Genomic DNA, 17,512 nt, shown 5'->3' on the forward strand with positions numbered 1-17,512 from the left:
AACCATATTCTTCCATCTTTTTCTTTGCATTTGGGTTTCTGACACCAAAAAGGACAGACCAGCCTTCTCAAGCATTAGGGAGATCAGAAGAGCATCACAGGACTGAAGACATTGCACAGATTCCAAGCTACCAGGCTCAGGAAAGCAGATCCAGTTTTCCCTGAGAATCAGCTTACTTTTTGAACTTGCCACACTTGCTAAGCAATGTGTGAGAGGAAAAGGAATCTAGAAGCAAAGAGATCTAGTTCTCAAACTCAATTCAGGATTACTGAGCTGGTTATTTTCACATTTTGCAGTTTTTAAGGAAACCTAATTTCATATTCATGGCAATAAGCCAAACACATAAGGTTGAAGAAATTTGAAACTTCAGTGTTGACTCTAACTTCACCTGCAGTAAATAGCTTCCAATGGCCAATATTTATTTCTCAATAGTGAGCCCCATTTTAATGTAATGGACAGATCTGCTAATGGTGACTCAGCATCTCAAGTACCACTGAATTCACAAGTAAAATGTCTGGGTTATACTGGATCACTTTTCTCATTATGTTGATCTTTGGCTCTAGAGATGCAAAAATAAATAAAACAAAAAAATGTCCAAAAGTGAAGTTCTGTTTCCACAGCTACTCACAAGAGCCTCCACATTACTGAACTGATCCCTTTTTTTGCACACTTTAAGCTATCAAGACTGCATATATGTTTTATTAACACTTGAACTTTTCTACCCTCCAGTCCTTCAGCAGCACCACACAACAACAGTAACTTCCCAACAGCAACCAAGATTAGAGAGGGAAGTGAGAAGCAATTTAGTGGAATGTCACAGAACAGCAACTCAAAGTGAAGTGTTGTGGTTGTCATTATCCAGCAGTGCTCCTGAAGAGCAGCTTCCCAAAACTGTAAATATTTATGATTCTTTACTGATAGTTACTTCTTCGCATAGAGTAGATAATATATCCCCACAATACCATGAAAATACTAAAATCAAATATATTTGCCAACTGATGCTTTAAATTCCATACAACTATTTAGTAACTGTTATACAGACTAAAAGCCAACTCTCATTCCCAGTTGCAGAGTTTATCCTTTTACTAACAGAAGCCTTTCAATGGTTATTTGAATGGCACCAGCCAACAGAAGCATGAAAAACCCACTTATAAGGCTCGGTCTCTGAACTGCAGATGTCTCCATGACATCTCACAGCTTCACACACTTTTGCAAACCATCCCTTGCACACACACCCACCTTGGCTGCAACTGGAAGGCAGGGTCAGCTCCCCACTATGCCCAGTTAAGAACTTGGGAGATTTTTCCAGAGGATTGTGGTGACTGGGACAAGCAGGACACGGTTATTTCTATGTGTCTCATGCCAGATTTGTCTCTGTTGTGAGAACTGTTGTGTATGAAATGGTTAACCAGCACTGTGTGTGGGACAGTGATCACCATCTCCCCAAGGGCCACCATCTCCCCAGCCACTTCCATCCCCCGTGGGTCACCACGTCCCCTCGCTGTCCTGGGCCCTGCACAGAGCTCCCAGCCCACGCAGCTCTGACCTTTCTCCTGCCTGGGCCCTGCAGGATCTCCCCTGGCTCCAGCTCCAGCTCTGGGGCTGGTTTAACCCTTCTCCACCTCACAGCCACTGCACAGCATCTCAAAGGAATGGCTGCAGGTGTGCACAATTCCTGCTTGGATAGAAGAGGGGACAAGGACCTCAGTCCCAGTGCATTTCCCCACACTGTTGCTCTGACTTTCCCTGCACACACTGGAGACACAGAGGTTCTCAAGAGGCTGTTTGTTGTTAGGGAAAGTTTCATTATTTGTGTGGAGAAAACCACAGAACAGTTTCAATCAAGGGCACACAGACTGCTCCAGTCCTGGAATAGTCACTTATCTGCTGGCTGCTGCTTGTTGGAAATGCAGGTTTGACCCTCCCTGAGAAAAAAAAAGGAACTAAAGTTAAGTCCCCCAGAGCCTGTGGGAGTGGATTAACCACTGTAAGGTCACCCACGGGCAGCACGTGGCATCAGCATTGCTCTGACTGTTCCAGACACAGATGCTGCCACCAAGTCACACGTAGAGCCTGATCTGGGACAAAGTGGCTCAGTAGTGGGACACCAGCATCAGCAGCGACAAACAGACACACACTGCATGACAAACATAAAAACACAGCACAGAGACTAGCAGGAATGCTGTCCTATGCACACCCACAGCACCTCTCAAAATTTTTAGAACACATCTGCTTCAACATGTGTCTCTAAACCACATGAGAATGAAAGTTTTACATAATGAGCAAAACAGTCAATACTTCTTCCACCCAACTCTTAGCAGTTAAAAGTGTGACTCAGCAAAATCCCCAGTAAAGTGAATCTAAACTTAACATTTCTCCATCTCCACAAAACAGTTCCATAAATGCTACAAACAGATGTCAGAAAGATGAGGAGAAACAGAGAAAACACTAAATTTAGATCCTGTGTACTTCTTTTCTCACATCTCAGACTTACTGGTAACACTGAATTTTGCAACCTCACTGAGCATTTGATAATCCCTGCCTCATTAATCTGCAGAGCAAGTCACCATAGGAAACTTTTCCACTTACTGGAAACACAAGCAAGACACTTTTCCTACCCCTTTCCCGACAGTTTTTCTGATTTTCTGTGGCTGTAGAAAATGTCAATTCACCTTTAATTTATGAGGCTGAACACCATAAATTATGATTCTGTTTTCAAATTTGGACTACAGAAAAAAAATGAAGCAACAAGTTTAGATGGGAAATAAACTTCTGAACACTTCAACTGATTTAAAGCTTTTGTGCTGCAGTTAAAGCAGGACCCAGAATAAGCATAGATGGAAAGAATTAAAATTCACAGATAAGGATAGTGTGAGGCATTAGAAAATAGAAAACCAGCAGCATAATGAAAGCACCAGCTAGGGAGGAAAAAAATAGGAAATTCTCTGTTCCATTCCTTTCTTAATAATTTTTAATATATTTAAGTCACTGCATAAATCCCTGGCATGCACAAAACCTGAACGAAATCAGGGTAGAAGGAGAAAAAGGTATAACAAGAGTGTGATGAGACCTACCTCATAAAGCAGCATATCTTATACAGAAGAAAATGCTAAATATAGAAATCCATACATGTGAAAAGACAGCTAAGGCATAACACACAAGAAATCTAAAGAAATTACAAACCACTTGCAGAAAGAAATAGACAAAGACTATTTTTCTCCTTCCCCCTGCTAGACAAATATGAATTATCAAACAGTTCAAACTCAAAATCCACACACCCCCAGCCAGCCAAATGCATTCACACAGGATGTTGGCCAAAAGCATAAATGGACTCCAAAAGCCATGGAGAAGAATAGATGGAAGCAAAGTCCAGAGAGGACTATACGATTACATTCCAGATGCAAATCCTGGCTCGAGGAGTTTCCAAAACCAAAGGCTGCCAATAACTGGAGGAGCACACCAAAGGATCACGTTGCCTCGTGCTCGTACCCGATTTTGGTCGTGGGTTGTTTTTTCATGTCACAGACAAAGGCTGAGCTCCTCAGCCTGACACAGCACAGCTGTTTGGAGCACGTTTGCTACTCACCAGCAGGAAGGTTTTATGAGCATTTACACAAATGCTCATTACTAAGACTGGCTCAAAAACAGTTTTTCTCCTTTATTTTTGAAAGCATTCTAGCTTTGAAAAAAATCCAGGTTGTCTTGTATTTTTAAATAATAATTAAATGAATTTGTGGGAATTATTAGAAAGGTTATCATGAGCTAATGCCACTTGAAGCCAGAGATGTTTGCAGTATTTAAAGAGCAGCGTGATTTAAGCACATCTTACATCTGTAGTAACACTGCTACATAAAACACAACACTCTTTTAAAATTATTCATATGCTCCAGTACTTGAAGGATTCATTATCCCTAAAACCTCACACCTTTCACCAGATGGACCAACTCAGAGGCCAAGTGAACACTCCTCAATTAAGCACCAAACATAAAATTGGCACAACAGGTTTGGGGAGCACTTGCTCATAGGCAAGGCCAGGCTCTTCCATGCACACACCAGCAGTTAAGTGATCAAAAAACATGATTCAGTGTCTAGAGAGAACCTGCAAACCTGCTCAGAGTTCGTATACAAACAGAAGAGTCTCCTACAGTGCATTTTCTCGATTTTAGAGAACTTACTACTGAGTAAGAGAGCACAGACGACAGAGCAACTGTTACACATGAAATACTACAGCAGCTACTTTTTACACTTTTACCATTAATACACTATTCAACCTCCAGCAATGCACGAAATCTCTGTTATCTACATATCAGTTATGGACCTTACTGTCCTGAGAGAAGTGCTCAACCTCCAGCAATGCACGAAATCTGTTATCTACATATCAGTTATGGACCTTACTGTCCTGAGAGAAGTGCTGAGCCCTCCCTGGGGACTCCAGGCCACAGCTAACAGGCACTGCTGTCTTCTCCTAGGGCTGCAAACCAGCAGGAACACTGCAGGCACAGGGAGATCCCAGCGTGTTTCCTACTGCGTGTTTTTCCTCACTGCTGTTGACAAGGAACTGGCAGAAGTCTGGGGATCTCATCTCACAGAGACCAATCTATATCAGAGCTACTGCCAACAGGATTGCTCCCACCTCGGCCCACAGATATTCTTTGGAGCCAGAGGAACAATGCAAGGTGATGAGGAACACAGGTCCAGCTGCACAGTTTTTAAAAATAAAGTTGTCAGTGTTAGCAAATATAATCATATGCACCGTTTGTAAATTGCTGTCTGAACACTGCAGAGAAGGTGACCTACTACAGAGTGACAACAAGACAATCGGATTTTTACAGCACACTATCATAAAAGCCTTAACAGAGTTTTTCTTTGATCTATGTCCTTGGAGCATTAGGCCAAGCAGCAGCAGAGAATCCAATGTCATTCAGGATAAGGTTTCACATTACAGAACAGCAAAAAAATGAGGTACCATCAAAAGGGGCATCTTTCCTGGCAGAGGAGTTCCACCCTCTTCCGTTTGACAGGTCTGTCATTTGCCTGAGCCCACAATCCAGCGAGCAAACATCACCAAGAACCTGGCTATTCATATAAAAAGTGATTTCCACTGGCTGTATTAGTTTACTGTGAGGCGAGACACACACAAGGGTAGAGGTGGGAGCAGCACCAGTTGGCCCAGTTAGACAACAAAAAGGCTCCCCAGTTCTGCATGTCCTTTCACCACTCACATATTCCAGTACCACCCAGGTGAGAGCAAGGTAAACAGCAAAGACGACCTACCTTCCAGGCCAGCATACAAATAAAAAATGGCAACAAAGGGGAAGTGTCATTTACCTAGTCCACAGGAACACAAATATTAAAAAACATTTGGATTAGCCACCGAGTCTCTGGATTGGGAGCAGCAGTGATGTCTGCTTGTCTGGAAACTCTGAAAAGAGTCCTTGTCTCTGAGTGAACCCAGCGAAATGACGATAAATGCAGCAGAAGGAAAATACTCACTGCAAACTTTACTTGTAACTCAGCACAGGGTAGAGAGATGATGACCTCAGAGATGACGTTCAGAACCTCACAAAAAGTTCTCAGTTAACGCTTTCAGACTTTATTAGCAGCTTTCTCCTTGCCCTGAGACCATCCCACCAATATCAGTTCACAGTTAGTTCATGCTTTCGATGCAGGAGACACAGCATCTGCAGCCCCAAAGGTATCCCTGCCAGGCTGCCCTCAGGGATTCAGTACCCAGCACATGTGCTCAGACAGGGCTTTCAATGCCAGGCTGGACCAGCTCCTGACCTTCACTACGCTGAAAAATCCCAGGCAAGGGGTGGAAACTCATTTGGAAACTCTGCAGCCTCCAATTCCTTTCAGCTTTTTCCTTGTTGGAATTTGCATTGAACTTATTTTTCCAGACAATGTAAACTAGAGCTTACTCCAAAGTTTTCCTGTACACATTTTTTACAGGACAATTTGCTAATTTTTTTTGCCAATACCGTTTCCAAGCTAATTATAAAACTACATGTATAGTTAACCAAGTGAATAAGTTGGGAGTAAGCTCCCAAATTTAGTCACTTCAGTGACTAAACTTTTGTCTGGAAGACATCAAAGTATGTGCCTGCAGTCTCCAGGGACTAAGTCATGTTCTGCAATACTAATGACTACATCACAAGAGCATTGTGAGCTCCATTTTGGAACTACTATGAATATTTATCATTTACCACTGACCATTACTCCTCTTCCAGTATCTGCCATGATGAAGAGAGATTGCTGTCTCCCAGCCCAACCAAGAGACACCCCAAATGCAAAGGGACAAGCAGAGTTGATAGAATTTAGATTTAAGACATAGAAAATATACCAACTGGAAGTCAGTAAGAGATCCATTGATGAAATAAACCTGGAAGGACAAGATCAGCAAGACTCATCAGGGTTTTTTGTCTTTTCTACTAAACTAGTGAATATTATTTTTCTTAATAAAATAAGCTCAGAGTAAGGATAATCAGAATTAAAAGATTGTTCTAGTACAGAACTTTAGCACTTCTATTAAATTTCAAGATTCTAATTAACCACAGTTCCTATACTCTCCTTGTCATTCCTCTGAAAAGAAGCTGTTCCAGCAGAAAGGAGATTGACACTGTCCTGAGACCAACTACTCAAACAGCTGGACCCCAGCTCTGAAGCAACAGATGGAGTGTGACCATCATCACCTCCTAATGGGTTTCCAAATTCATTTGCATGTAAACCCAGGGAAGTGTGGAGTCAAGACAATTTAAAGAGTAACTAACTAGGGCTTACCTGATGTATTCCCCCTGAGTTTGCAGGCCACTGGAACAAACATGCTCACATTATAAATGAGTAGTCACTTGGTCACTTGCAAGTGACAAACAAACTGAGGAATAATCTGTTTCCACATGCCAGAGTTTGTATCTGTATCTGGCTGCAACTTGAAAGTTGCAAAAGAGTTTTCTTGGTTTGTTTGTTGATGACAAGAGGTACAAGCAACTTACTTCAGCCACCACAAACACAATTTAGGTACATTCAAGGTACACAGAGTCCCAGCAACAGTCCAGGTTTAGTATTAATTGCAGAAGTCTAAAGTTCTTAGAGCTGCCTTCAGCAGAAGCCACTGATTTTGTTTAACTGCCACTCATATTCCTGCTATCAAGGAGAAATGCTCTCAGGCATCCCCTCGTGTACTGCAGCTGCACTCTAAAGTCCCAAAGGACTGCTCCTCAAAGATTTTATATGTTCAGAATCTTTCCTTGTTTTTTCCCCCACTCAGAGCTCACAAATGAACACACAATTTCCTGTGTAGTCCTTCCCTCTGCAATTCCAGGCTTTTCAATTCCTTAGTCAATCATTACACTTCAGGCCACAAACAAAAAGAAAACACTCATGGATGTAGTGAAACCTTGAGCTGGTATTTCCATTCTCAACAGGAAAACTAACATAACCAAAAGAGCTCAACAGATTATACTTCAGGCTTCTAAAAGCTGAACTTTTTCTCTCTTCAGATCAAAATCTCCTAAACAAGCTGGTGCAAGTACCACTCTGGTGCTTGTAGATTGCTGTAATTATTTTCTTATGCAACTAAACCGGGTTTTTTTAAGCAGCATGATATTCACATACTTGAAACAAAAAAACATTTAGACAAGGAACATCAGAGTTGTGACCCGTTGAGTGTCTGAGCTCTTTAACTTTTATCAAAGGAAGCAAATCGAGTAGCAAGGCCAACCCATCTGTTTTGGATGGAAGGTATCAGAAAATCCCTGTAGCTACAGTTGAAAAGCATCAAAATACTCTGTAATGCCACTACACATTGCTTAGATTTGAAACTTAAGGTACATGACAGTTTTCCACCATAGCCAGGAGTCACCTTAAAATTCAGGCCTCAGCAGCCAGACAGCCCTGTCCTGTGCACTTTCCTTTTCCAGGTGGGTGTGCTGAAGTCCTGAAGCCTGTGTACTCATACCAGAACATTAACACTACTGCTTTTCACTTCAATCATCAAAAAGTTCCAAAAAGTTACTTTGAAACTTAGCCCCGATTAACAAGCAAAACCCGAGTTAACCGATGACTATTTACCTTAAACCAAAGCAAAACTCCTGTATTTGAATACCATCCCACAAATGCCAGAAAAAGCTAGCAAGGCCCTGAACCATCACCTGTACTAAATGGAAAAGTAAATTCTGCATCATAGGTTTATTTTGCTTCAGCATTTTGTTTCTCACTAGGGTTTCCCCAAAATGGGAGATGAGAACCAGAGAGAACAGGGTAAGCAAAGAACTCAGCATTAAGAAGATATCAGAAAGGCAAGAAGGTGAAAACTCAAAATAAAGTGGAAGCTGACACTAACGTCAATTCATACTTAGCACTGTTATTTTCAGAGAGGTTTCACATTGTGTTCTCTGAAGCAGTTTCTTCATTCTCAATAAGCTGTACAGTTGCCTAAACACTACTGCAATAAGCATTTCAGAAATATCCAGCACTGTTACAAGAGTAGGAATGCTTCTCCTTCAGAGAGGAGTTTAGTCATGGCTGGAAAATGAAAATTGACCATTTAATCTCAGAGATTTACACTGCATTTCTAACTCTGATCTCAGTGTTGCAGAAGCTTAGGAGGACCATTGTCTGCCCAGGCTGAGGACTGTGTGGAAAAACGGGCTAAGGTTGCTGCAGCTGTACTTGACAATGTCACACAGATTTAAATGCTATTTGATAGGATCATTTCCACTTCACATTGTCCACATATAGTACTAAAAATTCATCTGAGAACTTTTATTGCCAGTTAAACACATGGTGATCTTGGCTTCATTAAGCCTTAGCTGGTGATCATTGAACTTCCTGAAAAAGTGACAAGAACGTGTAGTCCAAACACTGTTACAGAAAGAGCAGCAATCACGTGCACTTGACAACTTGCACTGTCAAAGAAGCTAAATAAGTTTACTTTAAACACTGGATGTTTATTCACAGAACAAAGTTTAATGCAAGAGAGTACAACACAATTACCCTAAAATAAAAGCACTGACAATCACTCTGTTTTGAAAGCCATTATTCTGTCCTGCTATTTGATTTCTTCCTGAGGATTATGGCAGAATATCAAGGTGTTATCAGGTTTCTCTCTGATGAGCAAAAATGCAAACAAAATATCTACTGCCTTCCCACCAGAAAACTCTTCCAGTTTTCTTTGTTTGCTCTTCCTCCTTCTGCCTACTTTTTCCAGAGTGACTATTCCCAAGCCATTCCCCAAAAAACTTATGGGGGGAGTCTAAATTGTATTCTTGTACACAAGAGCCACCTGTGTCATCTGGAGAAGCAAGGGAAGGAAGAGTTTTACACATACCCAAAAGAGAACCCTAACCTAACCTTAACACTCCCAAATCACCATCTGCAAGGCCAAAAGGGCAATCAATCTGCTGAACCATATTAACCCACTTTAAAGCTACTTCCAAATTTTATTTTCAGGATCAGAAGAGTTTAAAAGGTTCAACTGACATAGTCCAAGAAGTGCTGTTAACTATCAGAACACCTGACTGCTATCTTGAGGACCAGGATTCTACTCTGAATTCTGCAAATCTACCCAGAGCCACCCAGCAAACAAGTGTTTCAAGTGTGTGACTCTACCTCCTCTGCTACAAGGAGGAGACACTTTTCTTTCCAAAGCACACCAAGTTCTGCTGTTGAAAGCTCTACACCTTCTGCATACATAAAATATTACATCATTTCACCATAACTGCTACTGCTTAGACAACTTAAAGAGGAAGGAATCTCAGATTTTTCCATTTTCACAAATTGCTTCCCTAAAAGCTTCTCCTACTACTTGAAATTAGCAGCAGCAAAAAAATAAATCACTGACGGAACCACAATAAGAATTAAGATGTAAAATAAGACTCCTTATTTCTAGGCATACATATTTAAAAAATCATAACACTCTCTTTGCTCACATAACTACAGAGAGAAGCTTCTGAATTTCAACTTTCTTGCAGTTAATGGGCTCCAGCCTGAAAATGGACAAAAAAAAGGAAAAGAAAATTAGACAACAATTTTCCTGTTCATTAACAGAAGTGAAAGCCCTTTATGGAATAGCAGCATTCTTAAAAACAAGAGTCATTGTATGTCTGCACTTATTAAATGCACATAAAGCTTCTATTTAAACACAAATCTGGAAACTCAAAAGTAACTCGTTATCTTCAACTTGCACAGTTCCCTTTCCTTTAACTTTCTATGAAATCTCACAGAGCCTCAGAAATCCATGCCCACAAAAGAATGGTGACGGTCCCACAGAAAAATATAGGCAGGAAAGCAGCATTTCTTTCAGGGAAAGATTATGAAGATGAAGAAACACTCCTGAGTGAGCTTTTTATGTATCTTTAGGTATTTTCTAAAATGTGATCACTTCTACCTGCACAGGGCATCCAGGCTTGTATCCCTGAAAGGAACAGTATTAGTCAAGGTTGGTTTTCCCTAGTTAGGGAAATACTGGTCTGTAGACCCAAGGTTCTACCAGCAGCTTTTACAGTCTCCAGTCAGTAGAGAAACACACGGCCAACACTATAAAACCTGCACACACACCGAGAGAAAACTTTCCCACAAAGGCACTAAACAGGAGTTATTTCCATTTCAGCTCCAGGTTTGATAACACTTCACAATTCCCAACTCTGCGGGCCTACACTCCCACATTTCTAAAGATGCACCAAGTAACAACCACTTGCAGCATCTGTACGAGGACCCTTTCTTGTCCCATCTCGAGGTGCACAGACGGGGATATTTTGCAAAAGCAGAGAAATTCCTCCTCATTTCTTCAAGCCTTGAAGTTTCTCCAATTCCGACTTCGAGGATGCTCTCATAATGTTTTTTCCAGAAGGCAGGCCACACCTATATCCTCTTTCCTCTGCGTTTCCACAAAGCTTTTCTCAATCCCCTTTGCAGGGAAATTTCCTTTGAGCCTTTTTCACGGAAGCCTTCAGCGGGGTAACGCCGGAACCCACACTCCCCGGGCCCCAGCAGCACAAAGGTGCCCGCCCTCCCAAACACCTGCACCGAGACCCTTTCCCGGGAGCGGCGAGCACCGAGAGCCGCGGCGGGACAAGCGGGGGGCGCAGCCGCCGCCCCGGCCGGGCTCTCCCGTCCTTTCCCGACAGCGACTCCGGGCACGGCCCAAGCTCCCGGCGCTGCGGGATGTGCCGGCGCCGGCCTCCCACCCCCCTCCGCCGCCCCTCACCTTGAGGATGTTCTCGTAGATGGTGGCCCGGAACTCCAGCAGCGCCTTCTGGTCGAACTCGCGGCCGTGGATGATCCGCATCTGCTTGAGGAAGGTGGACTTGCCGCTCTCGCCGGCGCCCAGCAGCAGGATCTTGACGAGGCGGCGCACGGCGCGCCGCTCCCGGGCCAGCATCGCGTCGATCTCCCGGCTGCGCCGCCGCGCCTCCCGCTCGGCATCGCGGCTCCGCTCCTTGCCGTCCCTCCGCGGCTGCTCCCCGGCGCGGCCCGCGGCCTCGGCCGGCAGCAGGCAGCGGCTCAGGGTGCGCACCACGCCGGACATGGCGGCGGCGGCCCGGCCGGAGCGCTCACAACGCCGCCGCCGAGACCCCGAGCTCCGCCAGCATCGGGCGGAGGCCGCCGAGACGCTGCGACCGGGAGGAGGAGCAGCCGCAGCCGGGGGCTACGGGCCGGGACCGCCCATTCCTCGCTCCGGCTCGGCGGAGGGAGGGAGCGGCCGGCCGGGGGAGGGGGTGCGGGCGGCGGGGCGCGGCCCGCAGGCCCNCGGGCGGGGGACACGCGGCCCCGGCCCCTTGCCCTGAGCGCCGCCGCCCGCGCGGGGAGGCGCCCGCGCCACCCTCATTGGGCGGCAGCGCTGTCGCTCAAAGAGTCCATTCTCCAATTGGATGAACCGGCATGTGGGGCGGGACTAAGCAGGCGACGCGGCTCAGGGCAAGGCAGGGCGGGCAGTGCCGGGAGGGGGCGGGGACAGGTGCGCGAGCACCAATCAGCAGCGAGAGGGCGTGGTCTCGCTGTCGGGGGCGGGGCCTGGTGGCATAACGAGAAGGAGGGCGCGCCGCCCGTGGCGTGACGTCACGCCAACAAACGGGACACAATGTGACGTCACTGTTCGGCTGGGATGACGTCAGGGGAGCCGGTGCGGCGGGGCCTGGGCGGGCCCTTGGGGTTCTAGCCGGCGATACCGGGCGCTGTTTGTAACGTGTGGGTCAGAACCCAGCGGGGTTTGTTCTCACCAGACAACGTGCGGTGACGTAAAGAAACGTGCCATTGCTGACGTCATCAGGGACCACACGTCCATGACACTGCAGCATCCGCAGATCCTTGCTCAGCCAGGTTAAACCGCGCAGGGATTTGTCTCCCCAGCCCCGGCTGCCCTCAGGAGCTGATCCTGGGTGGATCCAGCCTCCTGTGACACCCAAATCCAGCAGCCAGGGTGAGCCGCTGCCGTGGGGCGCTTCAGTCCCTGCTGACATCGGTGTCATCCCTCACAAACCCTGCACCAATCCACTGCCGGGCTGGTGGCGAGCTGGGATTAAAGTATCAAAGTACACGTTGGAAAGAAAATCCCCTTTGGTCTCGTGATTAGGTGGTGGAGGGAAAAAACCATTTTGGGAAGCAGCTGGTGTGTGATCACCGAGCAGTGGCTGGGATCCCAGACCTTCTGGCTGCAGAATGAAATCATAAAAGACAGGCACATGTCCTCAGCTCTATGAGATTATTTGTCCTTTCTGCATTGCTTCTGTCTGTGCTTCCAAGTATTTACGGCATAAACATCTATTCCAGTTTAAGTTTCAGATTGTTTATCCTCCCCAGGCCTGTTCCAAACATGGCACACAAGTATGGAGAGCTGAGGGAAACTACTAGAAGACTGGGATTTCATAGAATATTAAGGATGCTAAGAGTCCCAGGCTGGTTTGGGTTGGAAAGGACCTTAAAGGTCATCTTGTTCCACCCCCTGCCATGGAGGGACACCTTCCACTATCCCAGGTTGCTCCAAGCCTGGTCTAATCTGTCCTTGGACACTTCCAGGGATGGGACAGCCACAGCTTCTCTGAGCAACCTGTGCCAGGGCCTCCCCACCCACACAGGGAACAATTTCTTCCTAATATCCAATTTAAATCCACCTCTCTTCAGCTTAAGGGCATTCCCCTTTGTCCTGTCACCACCCTGTCAAAAGTTCCTCTCCAGTCCCCTTGTAGGCATTGAGACATCTTAGAAGGTCAGGGCGTCACAGATTTAAAACAAAAATAATTAAATAAAACCTTCCATGGAGGTGAGAATCCTGTGTGAAGATTAATCCCACTGAGATGTCAACTCTTCCCCAAAGTCTGAGTGTTTTTCTCCTCGGCAAGAGACATTTCAAACCACATTTAGATATTGCAGATTTCAGGAGACCAGCACGAAACTCTCAGTCCTGAGCCATTCACCACAGAAGCTTTCTTGAACAATTTCCCTTCCATGGTCTTACCCTTCGGTTGCAGTTTGAGCCTCAGGAGCGGCTCATTCCCCCACAAGAAGCTGCTGTAGTTCAGGAGTTTCCCACTGGATGTCATGATTGCCCCGCCAGAGCCCGGCCTGGTGGGATGGAGACAACCCAAGGCCGAACCCCCGCTCTGTGATTTTCCCTGAGCACTCAGGGCCCCCGCTGGCATCCACAGATGTTCAACTGCAAATCAGGAGCTGTGCAGTGCCCAGATTGGCCTTTTCTGATGAGCTCGGTTTCTCCTGCCCCCCTGGCTTTGTCTGTGCCCTACTTGAGGTCCTCTTCAGACTTCTGAGGTGCTGAGGGGTTTTGGCAGAGAGTTCAGTAACTGTGAAGTCCCACTCCAGTGACAGACCTGCTTCATCTGGGAGAGGAAATTGTGGTGTACAATAAACTAATCAAACAAATCAGTTGCCAGCCGTCCTTAGTTCTCCATGCATTCATCCATGAAAGCAGCTTTCAACAGCTCCCATCTAATTGTGAAAAGGAAAAGGTCCAGCCCTGCCTCCATCCCCCGCAGCCCTGTGGTTCCCCATGGACTCCCTGGGACGCTGCTCCTGGAGCAGCACAAAGCAGAATTCTGTCTGCTCCTGCAGCTGGGGCTGTGCCCAGGGCCGGGCAGGGCTCACAGCCATGTGACAATCACTACTGACAGCCCTGCAGAGGCTTGGTCATGAGCCTGAGCAGGAGGGGAAGGTGTCCCTGCTGAGAGTCAGCTTTGTTCTCAGCCTCAGAGAATTCCCTTTCCCCTTTTCCTTATTACCTGTCCAGCTCCATGCTTCAGGATTTCCGGTTTGTCTCTTTTCTTTGGGCTTAGACTGAAATTAAAACAACTTGTATTGACACAAAGTAAAATAAAGCAATATCAATTACTTCATTTTTCTATTATTTTGCCTTCTCAGTTTTCTTTTATTTACTTTTTTTTTCTATTTCTACTCTGTTTTCCTCTTTCCCATCTCTGTTCCTATAACTCCTGTTCTCTTTCTGCTGATTGTGCAGCTGCTTCTATTCCTTCCTTAATCTCCCACAGAGTGAAAAGACTAAAAGATGGAAGAGAACAGAGAACTGGAGGATAGAAAGAAAGGGCCAATGAAGGAAGCATTATTTCCTCTCCCCTCTAGGCTACGAAGCAACTGCATTATGAGCAGAAAGATGGGGGCTCTTGGGGGAAAGGCTGAGGAATAAACTTTGGGGCTCTGGCCCTGAGAACATCTGCAGATGAAAGCTGGAAAGGTGTCTGGCAGCTGGAGGAGTCTGCCTGTGCAGGAGACCTGACTGCAGACGGGAGTGACAGCAGGAGACCCAGGGGGAAGGAGCTGCTGCCACTCGAGCTGAGGGTGCAGCTGATGGACCTGCATTAAAAATGGACTGTTTGCCACACCTGGGACATGGCTGCTGTTCCCCTGAGTGCCACCAGACACCGGCACTGCCACAAAGAGCATTTTGCTCAGTGAAACTGAGAAGCAAATAAGCCACAAGGAGGATTTGCTCCTGCTGCAGTAGCAGCACCTTGCAGCAATGCCAGAGCTACTGCAAATGCAATCAAAACTCCAGAGTTTAGGAACAAAACTGAAGATCTTAACAGGATGGCAAGGAAAGGTGTGCAGTGATGGAATCATCCAAAGTGATAAATCACCTACCCCGTGCTGGTGAGCAAACTGAGTCAGAATATTGAACTGTAGCTCCCACAGGGCAGGTGCGCTCCTGGCTTAGCCTGGGTGATTTGAAGATATCTGGGCCCTTGAATTGCTCATTGTGCATTCAGGCAGCAAAGCCTGTAGTTCTGAAGAGCATTTATGATCTAAACTCCTTTTGCTGCTTCTCTGTTGAGACTGTGACTCTCTTTGCCTGAGGAGGTGCTGGAGTTTATGTGCACTTCAAGCCTTACCTAAGCTGGTAGTTTTGTCGTGTTAAAAGTGCCATGTTCTGCTTATTGCATTCTCGAGGTTTTATATGGCTTTTTCAATGGCCTTCTCTCTGCACACTCCCCATGGCAGAATGAAAAAGTGCAGAGAGGCAAAGGGAATAACATTCTCCTGCACAGGAATGAACAAGAGCAGTTCAAACAGATCAACCATTTTCTAGCAACATCATTAAGTATATGGGAACCTTCTGGTACTAAAGTATTAGTTTTTTTGCTGTAGGTATTGAACCCTTGGCTGGTTGTTATCTGCAGGACTTTATGATCCCTATTCTATTTTCTTTCTGAGAGATCCTAATTTTTTGAAGTGCTTGCAGTCTTAACACTCGTGCAGCCAAAGAAAACTGAAGTAGTTTGGCATCTCTCAAGAAAAAATCCACTTATTAGTGAACTTGTGTCTCAGTATTTGCCCTGTCCCTTTTAATGCCACTGGAAGGGCTGAGAGAATGGGGTTTGTTCAGCCTGGAGAAAAGGCTGAGGGGAGACCTTATCTATCACCACGTCCCAGTATTTAAAGGGTGGCTACAAAGAAGATGGAGTCTCCCTCTTTACCAGGAAAGGACTGGAGAAATGGGTACAAGTTATCCCTGGGGAGATTCTGACTGGACAGAAGAGGAAAAATTTTCAAAAGAAGAACAATCTGTCATTGGAATAATCTCCCCAGAGAAGTGATGGATTCCCCAGTATTGGACACTTTTAAGGTTCAGCTGGTGAACCTTAAATCAGTGCTGGAACGTCTTGTCTAGACCAGTTTTTTTGCCAAGAAAGGCTTGACTGGATGATCCTTGAGATCCCTTCCAACCTGGGGAGGAACTCTATGATTTCAGTGTGTTCTGATTTTTAATCATATTTTCTTTCCTCTTTGATAGCTCTGTGAATACAGAGGCTGCAGAACCTTTGGTTCCTACTGTTTGTGAGTTCTCCTGCAGTGGATTCTCTTGCAGTGGCCCAGTCCAGCTGCCACCAAGTAGTCAAAACTCTAAATTATGTCAAAGCAATTATTCCTGCTTTTCTTATTAAATTGGCAGACACTATTTTTTCTTTTCCATGTGGTATTTTCATCTTCTGTCCCACAGAAGACACATTACTCATATACATAAAATATGTGAGTCGTGACACTTCATGGAGTTAATTTTCACTATTTTCAGACTGCTTGACAGCAGCCTGTTCTCCTTCATTAAACACCAGCCAGTGAGTGGATTAGTTTACTTTCAAAACACAAAACCTCATATTAATCCACAAACAATTAATTATTGAGAGAAGACAAGCATATTTTGAACCCAGCCTGTGACTTTCCTACTTATTTCATACAACAAGGCATGATCTGTGTAATTCCAGGCATGTCCTGCCAAGCATCCTGCAGTGCTTGGTGAAGATTGGATATTAGGAAAAAATCCTTTCCTGTGAGGCCCTGGCACAGTTTCCCAGAGAAGCTGTGGCTGCCCCATCCCTGGAAGTGTCCAAGGCCAGGCTGGGCAGGACTTGGACCCTTGGCATAGGGGAAGGTGTCCCTGCCCAGGGCAGGGGGTTGGAACCCAACAGTGTTTTAGGTCCCTTCCATTCAGAGATTCTGTGAAGTTACTGTGATTATCCCTCAGGATGATGAACCTTGGTTCTGAGAGTGAAATAAGATCAGAAGTTGAGGTTTTGCTCCAAGGTGTTTCCTCAGAGGGCACAGAACCTGGGGCTGTGGGACCTGAGTGGGGCTTTCTCAAGTTCGGAGTTTGAAATCTGGGGACACATTCCTGCAGCAAAAGGGACAGAACAGGCTCGTGCTGGCTCAAGTGCTCTTGGGGTCCAGAAAAACTTGGCATTGAAGAACAAGTTAAAAGCAGACCTAAGTCCTGAAAGCATTTGGACCTCTGATTTTGAGTACAAAAGGCTCCAGCAATAAGTAGCTTTGTCACTTTAGGTGCATTTTGTTTAGTCATCTATGTCATAAAAAGTCATTAGAAAACAAGATGAGTGACATTAAGAGGGGAAAAAATGGGCACAAATCTGTAAATTGCATAAACAAAGCCAAAGCCCTGGGAGCAGAACCTTACATATTTGCTGCCAAGCTATGTCCATTTTTTCTGCATTGTTTTTAAAATGACTTTTCATCTGGTGATGCAAAGCCAAAT

At 45.4% G+C, this 17,512-nt stretch overlaps 1 protein-coding gene across 1 annotated transcript in view; it reads right to left on the minus strand.

The window, feature by feature from the left end:
* GNA12 (G protein subunit alpha 12) overlaps positions 1-11,706 on the minus strand; it is a 34,483-nt gene extending 22,777 nt beyond the window's left edge. The window contains exon 1 of the mRNA XM_041401465.1: positions 11,207-11,706. Coding sequence (XP_041257399.1) covers positions 11,207-11,527 — 321 coding nt within the window. The 5' untranslated portion in view covers positions 11,528-11,706. The remainder of the gene's footprint in view (positions 1-11,206) is intronic.
* Positions 11,707-17,512: the final 5,806 nt, after the last annotated feature.

The sequence above is a fragment of the Onychostruthus taczanowskii genome, unplaced genomic scaffold (assembly GCF_017590055.1).
Source record: "Onychostruthus taczanowskii isolate IOZ18803 unplaced genomic scaffold, ASM1759005v1 scaffold19, whole genome shotgun sequence".
Lineage (NCBI taxonomy): Eukaryota > Metazoa > Chordata > Aves > Passeriformes > Passeridae > Onychostruthus > Onychostruthus taczanowskii.